General features: G+C 38.9%; 2 protein-coding genes across 17 annotated transcripts in view; both read left to right on the top strand.

Annotated features, from left to right (window-relative positions):
- The window catches only part of plekha7b (pleckstrin homology domain containing, family A member 7b), a 77,036-nt gene extending 62,991 nt beyond the window's left edge, over positions 1-14,045 (top strand). For 12 of the 15 annotated variants that reach the window (XM_084934899.1, XM_084934874.1, XM_084934891.1 and 9 more), the window contains 13 exons: positions 852-932; positions 1,019-1,168; positions 2,553-2,654; positions 2,865-2,976; positions 3,169-3,368; positions 4,765-4,956; positions 5,039-5,156; positions 5,250-5,341; positions 5,525-5,743; positions 7,404-7,634; positions 8,680-8,813; positions 10,338-10,486; positions 12,047-14,045. In XM_084934899.1, the coding sequence (XP_084791025.1) occupies positions 852-932; positions 1,019-1,168; positions 2,553-2,654; positions 2,865-2,976; positions 3,169-3,368; positions 4,765-4,956; positions 5,039-5,156; positions 5,250-5,341; positions 5,525-5,743; positions 7,404-7,634; positions 8,680-8,813; positions 10,338-10,486; positions 12,047-12,171 (1,905 nt within the window). In that variant the 3' untranslated portion in view covers positions 12,172-14,045. The other 3 variants (XM_084934882.1, XM_084934918.1, XM_084934987.1) reach the window with 3 other exon arrangements.
- Positions 14,046-19,837: 5,792 nt separating this feature from the next.
- The window catches only part of sox6 (SRY-box transcription factor 6), a 128,863-nt gene continuing 127,634 nt past the window's right edge, over positions 19,838-21,066 (top strand). For both annotated transcript variants that reach the window (XM_084934846.1, XM_084934804.1), the window contains exon 1: positions 19,838-19,954. The gene's annotated coding sequence lies outside the window, so the exon portion shown is untranslated. The remainder of the gene's footprint in view (positions 19,955-21,066) is intronic.

Raw genomic sequence — 21,066 nt, 5'->3', positions numbered from 1 at the left:
GGGCCTGAGAGCATCGACCACAGCTTTTATTTTCCTCCCTGCAATTTAAAGGGAAAAATACATGTAATGGGAGTTTTAGATGTTGAGCTGTTAAATTTTTCAGTTTGATTTCCCAGATTCTGCTTTCCTCATTCTTTGTTTTCTGCTGAATAGAGGTAAATAAGATGGATGTCCTGGCTTTTCATCATTAGCATTGTTCCACTTTAACAATTTATAAGAAATTGCCAGTAAATTTGTCGGAACAATGAATATTTCATGCAATTAAAAACAACAATATGTGGCAGCGAAAATAAAAACAGCTTAATTATTAATTGAACAGAATGATAAATAGATCTGAGAAGAAAAAAAACACTGTTTGAGAAAGACTGTGAACTAGGCAGTCTTATGTTGTTTTCATAAACACATAACCCATTTCTGGGAAAACAAATCTGTCACTCTCAGTAAACACGGCTTTCTCCAAAAGTGAATTGAAAATATGGATTCTTGATTATGATTACTCATAATGGGTATTACCAGATCTCACCCCCAAACTAGATAGTATAGAGGCTTTTGATATCTGGCACTGCACCGATGAGAGGAATTCCTTTGAGCTTTTTACACAGATGAGCCGTATTGACAGACTGAGACGATCAATTTGTCTTATCTGGGTGCATTGTGGAATAGAGTTGAACAAAGGCAAGAATGGAAGAGTTTAACGGTGTTGCAAACAGAAGCCGTATCTAAAAATCTCAGGCACTGTTTTATCTCTTTATTTTCTGCTATTTTCTGTCTACACTCTGCTGTATTATCAGAAGCGATAGGAAGAACTGAGTTTTCCTCCATTCTCACTGTTTCAATATGTTTTCTTTTAGGTGAAATTAAGTCGACTGTGTGAACAAGACAAGATTCTACAGGAGCTAGAGGCCCGGATACGCACTCTGAAAGAGGACAAGGTTTGAGTTGTATATATTTGTTTGTATTCTTGTGTGGTCTATGAAGGCTTACGTGTTTATGGCAATGTTTTCGTCCCCTGGTGTAGGACAAGTTAGAATCTGTGCTGGATGTTTCCCACCAGCAGATGGAGGACTACAGAGATCAGCCAGCTCATGCTGAGAAAATTGCCTATCAGCAGAAATTACTACAAGAGGATGTGGTCCATATCAGGGCTGAAATATCTCAAGTATCCACAGTAAGACCCAGGATTCACAAGTCCATTGTGCTTATGACAAAAACTACAGCCTCCTTCTTCAGTGAAACTGGCTCAGACTTTTTCATCCACCTCTCATTTCTTCATATTCTTCTATGAAAATGTGAAATAGGTGCACTGATTTCTTGAAGCATGTGAAAACATGTACATACGTGGAAATATAGAGTTTGCACAATTTCCATAGTCAATATTTGGTATGACCACTGTTCAACACAGTCTGAACTCTCTTAGGAACGATATCTTTCTTCTTGAAGGACATAGGTCAAAGGTCAAAGCTCTTCTTTGGCTGTTGGCTCCCTTTTGTTCCGTTCCGTGTTCAGATGATCCCACAGTCCTTCAGTAATGTTGATTTCTGGGCTCTGGGGAGACCAATCCATGACTGGTAGTGTTTTTTTGTGTGATTTTTATATCTGTATGCTTTTGCTACACTCGCAGTGTGTTTGGCATCATTGCCAATTGCCATGCAAAACCAATGACAGCTACCCTTCCAGTGAGACCATTTCAGGCTTCAGTGAACAGGAGATGGTACAGCAGAAGGACCAGATGTATGTTTCATGTCCTGTGTCGGGTCTTTGATTTGTTTTCTTAAGAGCACGGCTTTCAGATATTATTCATCTGCTATCGATAGGTCTTTTTTGCCCTACCACTTCTTCTTCTTTTGTTCTCTACTACTTATTTCCTCTCATTGTTTAAGGAAACCCTGTACACCATTTTTGAGATAAAATGAGTTTTTGGCTAGTACAGTTTTTTGAAAAACCTTGTTTTGACATTTGACACTGATGTTTTGGCAGGTAAGGGATCAAACTACTCAGGCTCTTACAGTAAGCACATGCTACTAAAGAAATGTTTTATTGGTTGAAAACAAGATGTTCGCTTCTATTTTTAGTTGTTCCTTTTTTATGGTTTCTGCAACTGGCACAATGTTTCAGGATGACTGTCACTATCAAAATGAGTGCTTAGGGACAAACCTACGGCTACAAAGAAATGAGTAGATTTCTCAGCCACTCAGAAAAAAAAATATTTGGTCAAAAAGTTCACTGATATTCAAAATATTTAGTGTTGAAATGAAAATTACGAGTTTCAAAAGAACATTCACAAATAGACCGCAAGATTACATGAAAGCAAACAAATGTGTCTTTGGCTTAAAGACATTTCCAGGCATTGGTTGTAGTCTGTCAGTGCACACTGCAATTTAAAAAAAAAGAAGAAGTGATAAATCATAAAAATCACCACTTAGCACCCCTGGTCTTAACTGCAGATCACATACGCGCCACTAAAACAGCTTTTTATTCACAAGCTAAGTACAGTGTGTGAACACTGTTTTTTTGGCATTGTAACACAGAGCGTGATATGTTTTGTTCTTTAGGAGATGGAAAATGCATGGAATGAGTACAGCCGGCTTGAGAGGGACGTGGACTGGCTGAAGTCGGCCCTGCAGGGACAGATGAGCCGCTGTGATCTTTCTCAGGTCTGTGGCTCAGTGATCTCCATTAACTCCCGCAAGCAGTCGCTCGCTTTGAATGGGAATGAGCTAAATACTGCTGATGTCATACACTCAGACAAAGCAAAGAACTGGTTCAGAGGATCATGTGTTGGATTCTAATTAAATCTGTAAAATATGAAAATGTGTCTGTATGCGTCTGTGTGTGTGTGTGGTTCTGTGTTTCTATGTGAGCAGCAAGAGAAGGTCCAGATCAGAAAGGAGCTTTGGAGGATTGAGGATGTTATCGCAGGTCTCAGCAGCAGTAAAGCCAACTACAAAGTCACCATCTCCTCTGTTACCAACCCAGGTGAGGCAAGCGCTATAGGTTCCATGTCTACAAAGCAAATCGCTGTGGATCTGCAACTGTATCTTCTCATTAAAGCCTGCAGTCATATTTTTGTTACCAATCTCTTGAACGTTTCCTATAGGAAACTAAAAGTGCTGTCTTTACAGCATGTGTGTATTATTGTCATGTGATCATGCGCACCATATTCCCCAGAGAGGAAATTTGTGCCTTCGGTGTCAGTGTCATCAGTGCCTTCTGTGTCTGGGAGCGCGTCTGCTATGGAGATGAGATTGTCCCAGCAGCAGCAGCACAGCCCCCACCTCAGTCCCAGTAGCCACACCCCCACCCTTTCCTCTAGTCTCAGCCAGCAGCCATTACACCATTCTACAGCTGTCATCAGTGGGCCTAAGTGGGTAAGTTAGTAAACTTAAGCTGGTTTGTGTTGGTTTGTTTAATCATGTGCTCTCTGCAATTGTGTGTTCAGCTTTGGTTGGTTAAATACACAGAAGTGCATTTTGCAGTCTGTGATTTTCAACTTCCCTTTTTTCTAGTTGGAGGTTTTCAACAAGCCATTAGCACTTTCCTTAAAATGAGTCTATTTACCCCTGTTGATCAATGAACTGAATGAAGTGTCAGGAAATAGAGAAATGTGAAATAATGTCGAAAAGTACAAAATGCAACAAGAAAAAAAGTGAATATTTACTTTATTCGGCCACTAATTAGCCAAGTAATAAATGTAAGTAAACATTTTTGCTGGTGCTCATGAATCTTTGCATAAAACAAACTGAGTGAGTTAAGAAGATGACATCCAGTTCACTTTTATAGAGCTGTTTTAATCTCGTTATACTATGTATAATGACAATAAAGGCTTTCAATTCAATTCAAGTACGCCCAGCTGGAATGGAACAAGAAAAATGCAGTTAGGGCTGTAACCTCAGTGTTTGGTGTTTTTGAATAATTTATTGTAAGATAAGCTAAGATGTAATTTTCTCAATTTGCTTTTTAAATTGTGCAAGACAAATGTATAAAAGTAACACTGAGCCCCATTTAATCAACATTACAAGTTAAACTAAGATATATTACATTTGTGACAAAATTTCCAAAACTGTTAAAAAACTGTTATATTTAATCTAATTATAGTTATCCAAACTGTGCATAACATCACAGGTGTTGTCTGTAGTGTTACTGGAATCTTAAAAAAAATTGCCACGTGCTTATGTTGCAATCATATAACAATTTTGAAAATTGCTGCTTACCAAATTGTGACCAAATGCAAACTTTGCATTATGGTTTAGGCTTGAAGTCTGTGGATTTGGTCAGTTTTCCCTGGTTTCCTTCCACAGTCGAAAAAAAATTCTAGGTTAGGTTAATTTTTTTTGAATCTGTTCCCTGAGTCCAAGGTGTACTGCCTCCCTCACCTAATCTCAGCTGGAATAAGCTGCAGTGACACTAGCTGGATAAGCAGTCAAGAAAATTGATGGATTGTTAAGTGCAGAAAAATAATTAATGTGTATTTCAAAGTTTAAACATTTTGGAAATTTATTATCTTCATTTCTTAATCTAAATAACCTCAAATCTTATCTTTGTCATTAATCCTGCTTTGTTTATACCAATGTGTGATGGAAGTCAAAGTGTAAAAGCATTTCTATGACTGTATACTGTGTAATCTGTGTCATAGCCACTGTCATCAGGCTCTACAGTCTATAGAGTTACTTGTTCAGGAACTCTTCATCTTGGTATTCAGGGTCCTTGCAAGGCTAGAGTCTTTCTTCAGTTGTTTTCAGTGGTTCACATTTATTCTGTGCGCAGAATGAGGAAGATGTGCCTCCCAGACCTCCTCTACCTCAGCTCTACAGTCCCGATGAGCATCCCCCCGCTGTGCCTCCCTTGCCCCGGGAGACAACAGTCATCAGACACACCTCTGTACGTGGCCTCAAACGTCAGTCAGACGAACGTAAAAGGGACCGAGAGACTGGGCAGTACACAAACGGGGACGGCAAGGTACGCAGAGCTTGTGTGTATTGCTGTGTTTGCATTTTTGATGTCATGTTGTTTCTAATCTAAATCCACTCGTATATGTCAGGTGGAACTCAGGCCTTTCCTGAGTGATCCAGAACTCATGGGAGCTGGTGATGGCTCCAGTCACATTAGTGTTGTAACACCTGGGCATGACGGAGGTTACAAGACATTACCGAGCAGAGGTACATAGATAACAGTCAGTTCATCCCGCCAAAATGCTTTAGAATATTGTGAAGACGAGAACAGACTTGTAATATCTGTTGTCTTCCCCTCAGGAACGGGCGGATCTTCACTTAGGTTAAATCAGTCTTCGAGCATCTCCTCATACGTTACCCTCCGAAGAGCAACGTCAGCAGTTGGCATAAAGGTGGGGGTAACAACAGAGTGAACATGTCACTCCAACCCCAGATTATATTCATTTATAATATTAATAAGACTTAATCAAGCATTTTAAAAGCAATTTAACAGCACTGTATAATTAAAAAAATGCTATTTTAGTCATATTTCCACCAGTCTTGTTATCATCTTTCTCTCTTCCCACTCGTCTCAGGAGAGACCAAAAAGTGCCTTGGAGCGTCTGTACGCTGTGGATCCGGCGCAGCAGCAGCAGAGGGGGAAGATGAGCGCTGATGAGCAGCTGGAGAGGATGAAGAGGCACCAGAAGGCCCTCGTCCGCCAGCGCAAACGCACCCTGAGTCACGGAGACCGCCACGCCGCTTCGTCGTCACGCACGTCATCCTCACGCCCACTTTCAGCAGACTTGGGATCAGTATGTTACTAGAGCAGCATCACACGTCACACTCTCACGCACGACGACAACCAAACTGAGAGTGGCGGTCTACAGCAGTAATGCATGCCTGTGTTGAGTGCAGTGGCTCTCGTCTCTGCTTCTCTTGTTACCAAGTTTATATTAAACTATTAAGTTAGTGCGGTATGGCATTTCACTGTGTGGCTCTATCTGTGCTTATTCAGCACGTGTTGTTTTCAGGCTTCAGTAGGTCTTTTTCGCCAAAGTCATTTGGCCTAAAGAACCCATTCAGTTGAGTTGCAGACTTGGATCCCTTTAAGAAAAAAATATTATGACTTAGGAGGAGAATGTGGTCTCCAAGTGCCTTTCTGGTGTGCTTGTCCTAAATGCCTTTTGGTAAAAAAGACCTATACAGATAAGTAGATACGTTTCTGGTCTACAACAAACTGCAGCATTAAAAGTAGCACACATATATAACTGTTTAAGTGTTTATTATGAGGTGCAGATAATAACATTTACATTAAATAGTGATGATTTTTTTTTCTTTTTCAAAATCTTTACAAGATGAGATCTTGGCTATAAAACATATAACATATTAATGACCTCAGTCACTGTATTTCTCCCTTTTCTCTGCTATGGATTCTAACTTTGCTTTATCCATCATTTCTCACCCTTCCTCACTGACCTGTTCATTTTTCTTTCACATCAACACTATCCTACCACATTGATTTCTAACCCGTTGAAGTGTTTTGTGTTGTCACATAGCAGCCGTCTTGTCTCTCCTCGTGTAGATATTAAAGCCAGCTCTTCCATGTGTCCATGCTATTGCTGTCCATATATGTGTGTCTGCATGTGTGTGTGTGTGTGTGTGTGTGTGAGGCAGAGAGAAGGAAAGTGCCTACTTATATTCTACTGACCAAAACATTTACGTACACTGAGCATTACATTCTTAAGCCCACTCTTGTCAATGTCATCGCACCATTTTTCTCACCTGATTTTTTTTTTTGTTTGTTTTAAATTTAAATGAAGATAAAACTGAAATCATATGTTTTATAGATTGGGACCAACTCTTGTCCCATTTAACACTTTTCCTGGGCAATGCTGATGTACTGATACTAACAGCACATTACATATCGCAACATACAGTGAGTTAGGTGATTGCATCATGTGCTCAGTGTTTTATCTGCTAATTACTGTTGGCTAGAGGAATCCTTCCTTTTACAAATGTGACTGCAAAAAATAAAAAATATTTTCTAAAGAAGTCATTGGCATGTTTTTTTTAATTTATTGCATTTTTTTCTGTAAACATGTATAACTTTCTTATGTTTGTTGAATTTGTCATCAGTTTGAGTGAAGTGCTGTGTTCTTGTCACACTTGTAGAGTTCTAGCATGCTGTGTTTTGAGATCTTTCATATCAGCATGCATACTCATTTATGCATGTGCCCTCTTTTTTTTACCTTTTCACACTTGTACACACACACACACACACACACACATTTGGACACTGGACATTGCACGTAAAAACCGTCTGCAATCTTTAATATCATGTTAGGAATAGGACGAGCATGTGCACGAAGGCAAGTGAAAGAAGTTTCACTTTTTCTTTTAGTCAAGAAAACTTGGTGGCAGCACCCTGTCCTTTGTTTCACAGTCTACATTTTTCCTGTGTGCGTTGTCCAGTGGAAGAGAGAGCAGGAGTTTGACCTGCAGTTACTCGAGAGGGCGGTTCAGGGGGAGGAGGCTCAGGGAGTTAGGAGTGTCCAGGGGGAGGAAAGACCTCCCGAGCACAAAGAGAGACCCCGCTCGCATTCGGATGAATGGCTGACCTTCCGCTCCACGGCCACAACCCCCCCTCCCACCCATGAGGTTGACCTGGAACCTCTGGACTATGACCTGGACCTTAACAAAGAGGTATTTTTTTTTTCATTTTTTTAAAATAAGAAATACAGCTGACTAGGAAAAATGTCAACATAGGAATAACATGAAAGGGGGAAAACAGTGCACTGAATGTTAAAGAGGAGGCTACTCACCCCAAAAAGGAGTTTTTCTTTTATAAAATGAATACTGAAAGTAAATAAAAAGAAATATTTACAGAAGGAATATTTAAAATGATGGGAGGCGCCACAACCAAGCTTTTTTTTTAATATTCTCATGGATTGGATTTCGTGGATTGTGCTGCTGATCTTTAAATTCTCAGATGACATTTTTTTTCTGTTTGTTTACTTTTTCTTGGTATTTCTCTCCCATTTTTGAGGAAAATAAAATAAACTTGATTTTAAAAATACCTAACTGTATCAAATGGGACACAACAGATTTCCAATCAATAAATGTCACTCGTCTTTTTTTGCTGATTGGCTGGTAGAAGTCAATACTATTCGATACTGATGTTCCACTGATATTTTGATGAATCCCTAAAAGGCACATACTGAAAGGTTTTATCATGTTTAAAGAATATGTTAAAATGAGCAACAGATAAACAGCACCTGCACCAGCAAACGTGGCACATAATTAATAATTTCCTACACAATGCTGTCCTGAGGCAGCCTGATTAGACTGGCTGACGAACTTGCTGCTGAAATTATGTGAAAAGCATCAGAAAGTATTGCAGCACTGTTTCTACATAGGTATTGAAGAAATGAGCTATAGGCTGGATGCTGGCGGTATAAAGTATGCATTAGTATGCGACAGATAAACGTCATTGTGTGAAGCTATACAAGTGCTGAAACTTTCTGCCTGTACTAAAATGAAAATAACATTTTAAAGATACTTCAGGGCACATCTCTGCATATTTAGTCTCCATATTTTATTACAGTTTGTCCTATGCTTATTTGATCATTTTCAGGATTACAAATCTTCAACTTGCGTAGTGAACTCGTATATCATTTTTGACCTCACAAAGTAGAGATCACAATAAAGTGGCAAACATCTTAATTCACACACTGCATCTGTGTTCTAGCTGTCCAAACCTCAGAAAGTGTCGATTCCAGAGCGCTACGTGGACTCGGAGCCTGAGGAGCCACTCAGTCCTCAAGAAGTGGAGGAGCGTCACCGTAAGGTGGAGCGCATCAAAAGCATCTTGGCAAAGTCCAGGTAGATGAAGTGTAACTAAATAAACCCTGAAGTTACATTGGAGTGTTACTCAACTCTGATGTTTTAGGAGAGCAGTGTTTCCATACTACTAGTCAAGCAAATGCAATCAGTTTCAAGGCCGTGAAGATTCTGGACTATAGGACTGTAAAAAAAAAAAGCACTGAGTCACCCCTAATTTCTTTATATTTTGGACCCTAGGATTCAGGCTTTCTTGTAATTTTTTTAAGGATCTTGAGCAACAAACAGCCTTTCTTTCTAAGTTTTTCTTTGCAGACTGGCTGCATTTTTACTCATTTTCAGTGAAGTCTTTGTACCTCACCATTTGTAAAAGGATGTGTTTTTTGTTTGTTAGGCCATTTAACACTGATGTATATGAATCAAATATTTTTTTTAAAAGCAACCTAACTCAAGGTATTATTCAGTTTTGTTTCTACACATAACAACTTTGGAAGACACATTTTTAAATTGTATCTTTAGGTGCTTTGTTACTAGCAGCCTAATTTATTCTCATGTATTTAATAGAATCTGCAAAAATGCCACAGATAACACAGTCTGAGTGTCATAAAAAAGTATTGTTGCACCAACAAGGTAATTCCCAAAGAATTATTAGCCAAGGTATGCATATCATGCATGTTGCACAGAGTGTCCTTCAAACATTTAAGAAGCACTGGCAGACCTAAGAAAGCTATCTACAGCAGAATAACAGTATCTGAAAGTCATACCGTTAAGAAAAAGGGAAAAAAATCCATCAAATACCTGACACAGGATAGATGCATATGTCCTTTCAATCCATCAGGAAGTCATTCCTAAGGAAGGGAAAGAGGAAGAAAAGACTGAGGTATGCCAAGTTACACAAGAACTGGACTGAAATCCAGAAACAACAGGTATTATAGGGAGATTGATTCAAATTTGAAATTTTTGTTTCACATCCTACTCCACCATATGCAAGGTACAAACTTTTAGATTTACAAAAGTGAGTGCGTGTAAAACACAGTGGAGGCTCTGTCATGATGTGAAGCTGTATTTCAGCCAGTGTTGGTGAGGATTTTATTCAATTAGATGGAAATGTCAATCAGAAAAGAACCATCAGATTTTGATTCACCATGTACTACCATCTGGAACGCATCTGATTTGTAATTTCTTTATTTTTGAGCATGACAGTGATCCCAAACACACTGTCAGTGCAGTAAAAGCATGATTGATGACTGATGGCATCATCAGTCATGGATTGGCCTCCACAGAGCTTCAGCTTTACTGAAGCAGTGATCTAGAGAATGGGACAAAAGTCAACCGACATCCAAGCAGGAGCTTTGAATGTCTTCATTCATAAAATCATGTTTGATTAGATCACAGCACCTATTGCTCATATTCCTAGCAAAATATAAAGAAATGAGAGGTGGCCAAGACTTTTGGACAGTTTGGTATATCTCAGGCTTCTTTCTGACCTCCCTCTAGGGTTCTTCCACATTTCTATGGTGTGTGAGATTTTTGTTCATTTGTTGTTTTCATTCTTTTCTTTTACAGTGTGCAAAACCTAGCACCAGCGGTGTCTGCGGAGAAGCCAGAAGAGGCGCCAGTGGCGCTCGACTCAGCTCTGCAGGAACAGGAGCGGATCATCACCATGTCCTACGCTCTCGCCTCAGAGGCTTCGCTCAAGAGCAAACTTGTTGCAGGTTGGTCTCTCATCTAATTTGAAACCATTATCTGCATATTTGAACCGTGAGTGTGAAAAATCATTGCAAAAAAAAAATGCTGAAAAAAATAATAATTCCACTCAAGCTGACGGCTTGAGCGGAATTCCTTCTGGGATCATATTGACATATTTTTGTTGAAGAAGGGATAAAGAGAGAGGGAAGCAGTCTTTCAAGAATCCTGGATTGATGAGGAGGGGCGTAAGGTGCAGAGTCAAGCAATAAGGCTGTTCATTTCCTAATAAGTGAACGTTATTCCTTACTAGGATCTAAGATAGTCTCTAATTGCAATCCATGTAGGATCTTTTAGGCTGGGGAGGAATCGCTTGATGAGGCCATTTTGTGATCTGATCAATGACCCAGTCAAACTCTACTCCACATCTGCATACTGTTGCTGCCGCTTTGAACGTAGCTCTGAACCTGCATAAAAGACACTGCGCCCACATCTCATCTCTTTCATACTCTACAGCAGACAGGCGAGTTAATTTTCACTGTAGCTGCAGCAGATTGTCAGTCTGCCTGCCTCGCACGCACACACACACACACACACACCTATGCACACACATATATATCTGTCACACACGGTAAGACTCAAGCTGTCAGCGTGTGAGGAAGTTTAATATGCACAGTGAAGCAAAGTCAACAATTATAACATTATTTCCAGCATAGAGAAATGCCAGAGAATATAACTGGTGGCATCTTGTCAGTGGAGACTGAATCAATGACTTTCTCTTCCTTTGGTGTTAAAGTGAGGTATGTTGGTGCACTTTCAAATCCTTGAATTAAAAGAAGAGTCTTTTCCATAGTATTATGCATGAGAGACATCAGTAACTCCAGCATAAAAGCAGGAATATCCGTCGCTGCAATATCACATACGTGTGGTATTTATTGCAAAAGTGTTTTCATTGTTGGATTTTTTAAAATTCTTTTTATTCATTGGATCTCGTCAAATCTGTAATTTTGTACAGGGAAATGATTAATGAGCTACAAAATTATCTTCTTGTTCAGTGCCTCTTGTTTTTTTTTTTGTATATAAGCAGATTAATTAAAAATGAATATTAGCCAGTCCTAATCAGGTTATGATGACCTATTAAAAAACTTTTTTTTACATTTGCATTTACATCTACATTTTCAGATTTCTTTAGTATACTTCATTGCAATTGAAGTTGGATGATATGTATATGTATATATACATGCATGTATTCACTATTGTTTAAAAAATGCACTATTAATTTGTTTAAGTGCTGCTTGAAATGACTAAAATTTTCCCCAAAACTGATCCAATTTTATCGAAAAATCTTTTTAACATTTAAGAAGACCAATATAATAAAAAACCATAAGCAGTGTTATTGGACTAATCCATATTTCCCATCCCGAGTGTAATAGATGCACAACATAGAAACTGTAAGTACAGTTAAAAAGTTTCATGCTTATATTTCTTTTCAGGAGAACATGAATATGAAACTATTTCACTCTTTTGGCTTCTAACAACAAATGTTCCTTCTCTCTTTCCCCCCCCCCCTTCTTGCCCTCTCTCCATAGTTCCTCCACAGGTTAACGTCCTAACACCTCCTCCCCCACCCCCTCCTCCACCTCCTCCTCTTCCTCCCGTTTCTCTGGCGCCTCCTTCTCCTCTGAACAACGGAATTCACTACACATTTGTCTAGTCAGAAACATGAAGTAAGGCCTAAGTGCACGCTTTGCGGTGCTAATGCTTCTTGCTAATTCCCCCAAAACAAGGTGTTCTTGCGTGCTTCGCACCTCGCCGCATGCTCACCGCGCCGTCGTGATTGTCGGAAACACATCTCCTCTAGGTTAGGGAAGCCCTGCCTCTGTTCCCATTATAATCAAAACAAACATCTGCAGGCAGTCTGCTCATCCCACTGTGATAATTGTGTGTAAATTTTTTTTTGTACCACTGCCAAAATATTTATGGATGGCTGTGCAAAGAAAGGGCTCAAACGAACACGACTGTTTGTAGCATTGTGTATAATTAACAAAAGAGACACCTTTTGATTTAGCACCTTGACAGTTCAGCAGTCAGCACAGCTGCATTCCTCAGCACCAATTAGCTCCCCATCTGTAGCCTGGCAGAAGAAAATCTACATATCACTGTTGTTACTGTAAATGCACAAATAGAGCTCGTGTCATTTCACTGCTTTATTAAAAAATAAATAAAACTTCTGTCCATCAGCCAGTACTTGATGCCACAGATATTTTAATGCTATTTCCTGTTTAAAGTTATTTTTCCTGTACTAACCATATCAGCCGTCTTTTGACAAATAGACGCACGTAAAATAATCAGATCCCAAAACAGTGAACGAACACTTGCAATAACAAACACGTAGATGAACTTTAACTTGCAGAGCAATGCAGCATTCATGTAGCTCTGAAAGCGTGGAATAGTTTCTTTTCAGAACTGCACAATGTGGATGTGAGATACTATCTACTCATGTCGCTGCATGCTTTCTTTATATTCTGGGTTTGTTTTCGGAGGTGAGCTTTAATGCGCAGTCGGGTTGTGAAAGTTAAGAATATTACATGCACGGCACTTGTTTCTTCACAAAAACCCCATGCATGTAACATTTTGCATGTTAGTTTTAATCTGCATGTTGGGCAGCATGAAGTTATGCATGCACCGCGGTGAAGGCCCTGTTATTATCTCTGTCTCCAACTGCCCTTTAATAATGTGCAGGTATGTTATATCTTTACAAAGCTACTTTTTAAGAAGGGACTGTTAAGTAACCCCACCCCAACATAAAAAACTGAAACACACTGTTACTTTATCCAATTTTGTAGTTTTTGGTTTTTATTGTGTTTATGATATTCACTTTCCTTGTGCTTACTTTTTCCTCTCTCTCATCACTTCCCAGCTCAAGCGATTTCTGGACACTGAGGTGCTATTTCACACTGACAACAATCCACTGGGTTTTCAAAGCAAAGAGGATTTTTGTTTGATTGGGGACATTTTTATATGCAGCAACAGAAAACGGTAGCGACACCTTGAACTTGCTCTCTGAGATGTATGCAGCAACAACTAACTGAGGTGTTTCAAAGCTGCTGAAAGCAACTTTCTATAGAAAACCTGAGGACTTCGCTGTGGGTGCGGCTGTGCTTATCAAATATGGAAATGTCTAAAAAAAATATGTTAATCTCATAATAGTAAAATGACATTTTCTACAAGTTATCGCACTTTTAACTGTGCACTGTATCATATTTTCAAGACATGACTGAATTGCTTCTTGCAGTGTGATCGCAATTGGAAAACTCAAATGGTATGTGAAGAGCGAGAAGGTACTAAATGCGTCACGATGATAGTATTTTTGTCAACACTCAGATAATATTCTTAAACCAAACCACTTGAAATCTCATATGTATGTACTTGTAGCACTGCCAGTCTCCTTTAGGCTTGCCAAAATAAATTTTATTTTTGCTTACATCGGGATGAAAATAACCTCGAACATATTTTTTGTGTGACTTGAGAAGGTCGAGCAATGAAAGTTTATAAAAAAATGTGAATATTAAAGTTATTAACACAACATTTGCTTTGTCGCACATGTGTTCATTTCATTGATTTTATTTCTGTGAGATTGGCTCGAATGAGTCGAGCACCACGTACAATGGCCTCAAGCTTCAGACTGCGTACAAAAAATGTAAAAATCTTTTGTTTTTTTCAAGGGAACTTTAAAACTCTACCGCGGTTTTTGCTCGACTTCTCCAGACATAACAAATACCCAAATGTCTGCTAGAGTAGGCTAAGGCCCCCTGACACAGTGGGCCCCTGTGATGTTCGATTGTGCCTCTGCGGAGAATAGCGCAGTAGGTTAGTGCAGAATTCAGTGTCCTGAATCCAAACAGAGCATTTCAGCGCTTTCAAGCAGACTCCCGCTGAGTACGAGAAAGTGCATCAGTGTCCCGATCCTTTTTTTCTCGCAACATTATCTGGAGCTTATGAGTGCAAACGACTTATGAAACATTTCCCTTGCTGCATTAGTGGCGCAGGTCTTTGTGGCACAGCTGGCATCGCCTTTTGATGTTACACCAAATATCAAAACTCAGTGGTGTGTTCACCCAAACAAATCAGCCCACTGCAGAAATACCAGGGGCAAAGCTGTAATATGGCTGTAAAGTCTTCTGTACAGTAGCTGCCACACTATACGAGAGAGAGAGAGAGCATCTCCGAAGACACTAAAGTTGTTTTAGCTGATGTTTCCTGTGGGATGTTGGTATTCCTCCACAACTAGTTTGGCAGACCTGATTTTACCTTTGACATGTGAAAGAGTTACCTTAAAAAAAGTTCTTGCAGTGATGGACAGTTTATTCTCCCCCCCATTTGAAAACCTCAAACGGCAGGAACCGAACACATTTTGTGACTTTAACTTTTAACCTACAGGAGCCTTTGGTCTTTATTTGATTTCACTGATGCCGTTTATTGACTGTATCTTTATTCAAATCATGTACAAAGGGAAATTACAAAATATATCCGCATCGCTCCAAGATTCTCTTTGAACCTTCACATTGATTGCCGTGACCTATTAAACTTCATTCTATTATTTGAAAAGGGAACCAAACTATGGCATGCTCAAAGGAGGTGAACTTCCAATACAAAAAAAGAAAGAGAGAGGCTTCTTGAAATGTTTCTTAAGTTCAAAGCTTTTTCCATCTCAAAAGGGCATTTTTAATTCCGTGTATTTTCAACCAAGAAGGTGGATACTAATAACTCTGGATTCTGAAGTACAGAATTCATATCTTTAAATCATGAACTACGTCTCCATTGCAATTGTAAAAGAAACCTCTGAGAAATGCATGTGTTGAACTTCGGATTCAAAAGGAAAAATAATGCAGAGAATATGTTTTTAAATGGAAAGCTCAACTGCGCCGTTATTACCAAATACTGCAGTTTCCAGCACAAATATTTATCACGTTACATTTATCATGACTCGTCCCGCTGCAGCCGCTGCGTAGGATGTGATGCGCACACTTTGCCCTCGCCCTCCTCTGCATGGCGAGCCTTTGTGTTGCAGCTCCCTTCCAAGTGACATCTTTATCTTTAATTGGAGAGTAATTACTTTTACTCATCCGCATCACAGTGTGCTTTAAAAACACCTGAGAGAGAGGGGATGCACCCCCCGCCTACCCACCCCACCCTCCAGCAGCTACATCCTTTCTGCTTCCATCTTGATCCTCCAGGATCAGGGCCCCACAGAGCACGCTGGCCCTGGTGGCTAGAAGACCAATCACATCCACTGTTCTGCTTATTTTGCAATAAGATGGGATGTTTTCCCCTCCTCTTGCAAAAAATTCACCCAAGACCCTCCACCGAGGATTGTGGCATTTCCATGTATTGACGTTTGGCTGGCGGTTCATATACATTTGTTATTCTATGCTCTGGACTTCAAAGAGAATGAAAGAGGGCCTATTATGCTAATTGGGTCCTGTTCTGTTAAACGCAATCAAGGCCTCCCGCATTAATCCTTTACTAAATACTTACTGGCTTCAGAAGTGATTTTTTTTTTCCACAAGAAGAAAAACCGCTGCTCAGCGTCCTGACAGAAATGTTTGCTAGAGAGTAGCTTTTATACAAGAAAATAAAATGTCTCACTTAAAATCCAAGCATAAAAGAGCCTCGCGCAAGTGTTTACAGTGCTCTTCAGATGACATTGATTAGGTTAAGGCTTTGACTTTTTGTTGCTTTTTTTTTAAAGGCCTTTGCTTGAAAGAGAGAGAGCCTCTTGACACCACGCTGAGCAGTCTGACCTTGTTCTCAGGTCTGTGTTCTTCACTACAGCGCACAATGCATTTGTAACATATTCATAGTTTTCCTGTGACATGAAGAAGAAAGGAGAAATCCGCCTGCGATTCCCAGCGATACCTATTTCAATCACATAAATATTATTGTTACAGTGAATAAGAATTAGGCTACAGTGGAAAACCCAGCTGGTGCCTCCTTTGCACACTGTGGGGATCCGGATTGTAGTCCAATTGTACAAATACAAAACCAAGAAAGCCCATGCAATAGGTGCTTTGATTTCAAAATAGTATTTTATGCTGTTTTATCATTTTCAAGTTCCACATACGGTACATTTTTTAATATGTAAGAAATGGAATTTGTTGAATAATTGAAGAGCTAGGAATCACTGAATATTCTTCCCAACGTGTGTGCACGCTATAAAAAGAATAGAGGGAAAGCTGAATAACATTCATGCTGCACCGCATTGGCCCAGCTTTCCCCAAAAAGAAAACAATTCCTATTTTTGAATTGTTTTATGTTGAAGCCACTTTGTTAGTTTTTTAATGTTTTTTTAAAACGATGGGATCATCAGGGAGGTACAAATATTTATTACGTATTGAGTCATTTCTTTATTGGCCTATTATAGAGAACACAATTCCTCCAACATGAATCATTAAGTGAATGTTGAAAAGGTGCTGTGTTACGCTAAACAATGAATTAATCTCACGTTTCCCTAAACGGAAAGCTTTTACAATACCTACAGTGAATTAGGTTTTTGTACATAAAAGCAATTACTTTGCAAATGAACCAAATGCCCCTGGGCCTCGTCTTTAGTCTAGCAGCTCCATGTACACATACACACTTAAATAAGTGAAATTTACTGCATTCAGTGAGAATGCTGTGCATCTTGGATCTTCAGAGCTACGTAACAAAAAGATCATGACATATCACTATTTAAATTTTTTTAATAAATCTATCAGCATTAAAATGCGAGGACATTTACTTTGCAGCTTGAAAAATGTGTTTTACTGAAAGATATAACAGCTGTGGAAAAATTAAATTCTTCTGAGTAATCTGTGTTATACTCGCTCGCATAACCGGATTTCTGACTGTACCTCAAATAAGACAGTGCAGGTAACGTGTTCAGAAGCACTTTAAATATACAGTACCGCACATCGCTGACCATCATACATGAGTTTATATTTGTTGTATGTGTACATTTGTAGCGTTGTTGGCACAGGCAGCGTGATGATGTCGCTCATCACTACATCATTAGAACTGGCATGTTGCACTCCTTATTTCGACATGATTTATCAGGGGTTCGCTGTTAACTTGAAAGGAAATATTAGATCCTGACTAAACTTTGATGAAATCCAGAGTTACAAGTAAGAGATTTGGGTCAACTAATGAGAACAGCGCATCCCACGTTGCAAGTCCAGTTGGGATAGATCATTTGCATGTATGCAAATAGTGTTTGAGTTAATTGCTATATCTGGCATTCAGTAAGCTATGTTGGTTGCGCGGACACTGATCACTTACAGCTGAACCTTGTCGGCGTTTTTAACTGATCATCTAACCAATGGTAGGTAAGGGTCTTAGTCACTGAAAATCTTACAGTTTCTCATACATTTACATTTTTTATAGAACACAAAATATAAACTGTATTAATAGATAGAAAAGAAACTTAATAAACTGTATTTATTGCAACATTTTGGAGTCACTTACTGCGCCCGGTGTCATGGAAGTAACAGCTGAGCAGAACTACCAGCATTTACTTTTTACCTAGACCACCAAACCTGCATGCACAACTACTTGCAAAGTGCATTAAAAATGAAAAGCAAAGGCGTGTCTGCACATTTCTGCCTGCACATTTCCAAATGTAAGATGGATTAGGATTATATGAAGGTGGCACTGTTTAGATTTTTTTTAAATTAAAAATAGGGCTATATACTACATTATCAAGCAAATATTACCCATTTATACACCGGTCATGGGTGTAGATATTAAACTGGACATCAACAAATGCTTAAAATTGCTGTGTATCTACGTATAACTGCAAAAAGCACTTATTGTCTGTGCACTGCTCATAAATATGGGGTTAAAACAAACTTTTATGTGTCACAGGAGATCCCATGTCCAGAGACAGACACCTAAACTGCTGTAGAATGAAAAGTAAATGGTTTAAAGTCGAACTTTTAAAATCTTCTTTTGGAATTTAGATAATTATGACTGCTCATTGAGATACTAATGACTGTATTCCTAAGCATGAATCAGCTGCACACCTTTGAAACCTCCTCTGGTTGCAGTGTAATCAAAGCAGCCCCCCCCCATCCTCACTCACTGACTCAATGGTGTTCTCTAATTAACCATGCAGAACAGGAGAAGAACACATGTTAATTTAATGTAACAAAAATGTTGATTTTCATGCACTCTCCTTTTCAAATATTTATGGGCTAGACTTGAATTTCAAGATGCATCAAAGACTCACAGGGTATGCAAATGTGTCTGCCTTACCCCCCAACAAGTTGGACTGTCTTTTGCTCTTCACACAGGCTTCGCGCACTACCATCTGAGCTATAAAGAGGAAGCCATTACAGTCACCTCTGTAAAAATAGCCTATATTTGTATTTAGAGAACTATCTGGCACTTGCGGGCACCTGTTCTGCTGCACAATCATCTGTCACTGAACAGAGCAAAGTCTGGAAATAAATACACGTTAAACAAATGTAATGACTCATATTGTTTTGCACCCTTTTTTTTTTCTTTTAACCCTACTCACACTGTCACTTTTGAAGCAGCAACAATGGAAACCGGTGGTAATGCCATTGCACTCCTTATTGCCGTTTGGTCAATGTTAACCAAATAAAAAATTGAACGTCCAACTTTAAAAACAAAGATCAATAAATAAAATAAAGGTGTTTTCCCTAAATGCACTGATTGTCTCTCTTTATAGAGATTTTTTTTTCCTTGCAGGTGAGCTTCACACAGTGACCAAAAGGTGGCGCATGAGACACATCCAACACACGTTCAAGTGCAAGCGGTGAAAGAAAAAACTCCGCTCGTTAAAGAAGGTACACTAACAGCAGGAACAACACAGAATCATCATGTATGCATCCGGAAAAACACGGTGTCAGACTGTTATAGGATCATATGCAATTTTATGGTGCAAAGCTTTTTACTCTGTATGATTTTTATTAAATTTGGTGATGTGCATCAGATCGTTATAGCTTTAGAAGAGGGGCTCAGGTTAAACGTATGACAGTAGAAAAGTTTCAGTGTTAAAGGTAAGTCTTTCTTTCTTTATTCGTAGCTAAATGTAAACTTTGACATTTCGCACACTGCCGGGGAAAAAAAGTTAATACTTAACTTGCAGGCTATCAGTGTTGTAGAAGTTCAGTGGAGAAAAGCATGCAGTGTGTGCATTGTAACGCGCGCAGGAGCATTTTGAAGGTCTTTGATGTAGATGTGGTGTTGGTGTGTTTTGCTTCACCTGGAACAGCAAGAAAGGGAAAGTGAGACGCTCAGGACTCGCATCTGTCGCGAAGTTGTGCTTGTGTATTCTCTCTCTCTCTGTCTCTCTTTCTCTCCCTCCCTCTCCCCCCCTCTCTCTCTCCTCTGTCACTCTCTCTCTCTTCCTCTGCTTCCCCTCCTTCTTTCAGCTCAGCTCATGTCATTCTGCAGTTAACAATCAGAATTTTCTCCTGCTGTCTCCTGTCTTTGTAAGTAACTTTCTCATTTCTATTATGTGACACTTATGGCATGTTAACCAACGGACTTCTACCTTTTATCAATATTATTATGATTATTATTATTATTATTTGTATTTTCTGCTGGTCACAAAATGTTGCTGATGTTTTTCAAAGCTACAACGTTGTCAGATCTCTCTCTCCTCTTTTTAAATTAAATTAAATTTTTTTAATATGTGCACGTTTCTACCGAGATTCCTTTTTTGAATGATAGCTGTGGGCCTCATCCAAACCCAGCTGATTATCTAAAACATATGCTCTGTTCGTGACAGATAAATTCCTCTCAGTAAAATCTTCTGTTATTGCAAGTGAGGGTCTGCCTGTAAGGTCCCAGTAGCTGGATTTTTGAGTAATGTCAGATGTCAACTTACGTTTGCTGAATCTGTTTTTAAAAAATGAGGTGTTTTGTATTTCAGCTGTATCCAGTCTAACCTGCTAATCAATAGCTCTGCGTTAACGTACTGATGGTACATAATGGTTATTTTATTTTTAGTTTCTGTGTTAAAAGTTAACAACAAATACACCAAAACTACAGTAAAATGTCGTTTATGAAAGTAAAACGTAAACGTAACGCTGGGAACAATTTTCCATTATTTTCTAACGTTATACTGGTCAATATATACATTTGTGTGTGTTTGTTTTTAATTATTTACAAAATAATATGTACATGTATATCAAAATTCTGAAATAAGTGTGTAAATTTAAACAGTAAGACAGTCACCGACAAGTCTTTTATTTTTTGACACGTTTTTATAAAATGTAATAATTCACTTGTGTTCCAGTAAGTATATATCGTGACAATACTTGCATGTACTTAATTGACTGGCAAGAAATGCGCGTATGATGAAATAAATAAATAATATTTTTTAAAATCTACACAAAAAAAATCAAAAATGCATAATGTGAGACTCAGTCAATTAAATTAGAAATAATCTGAAGAGGAAGAAGAAGCTGCAGCCTTCTGGATGGTGTGAAAATGAAAACTAGGCGTATAGGACACCGTGACAAACTATAAAGAACACCGAATCTAATGCTGCTATATTTTAAACGGTGATGTAATTCACACAAATACATGCTGTTGTATC

The sequence above is a fragment of the Perissodus microlepis genome, chromosome 1, assembly GCF_051167445.1.
Source record: "Perissodus microlepis isolate ML-2025 ecotype Zambia chromosome 1, ASM5116744v1, whole genome shotgun sequence".
Classification (NCBI taxonomy): Eukaryota; Metazoa; Chordata; class Actinopteri; order Cichliformes; family Cichlidae; genus Perissodus; species Perissodus microlepis.
This window is presented reverse-complemented; position numbering and strand designations above follow the sequence as displayed.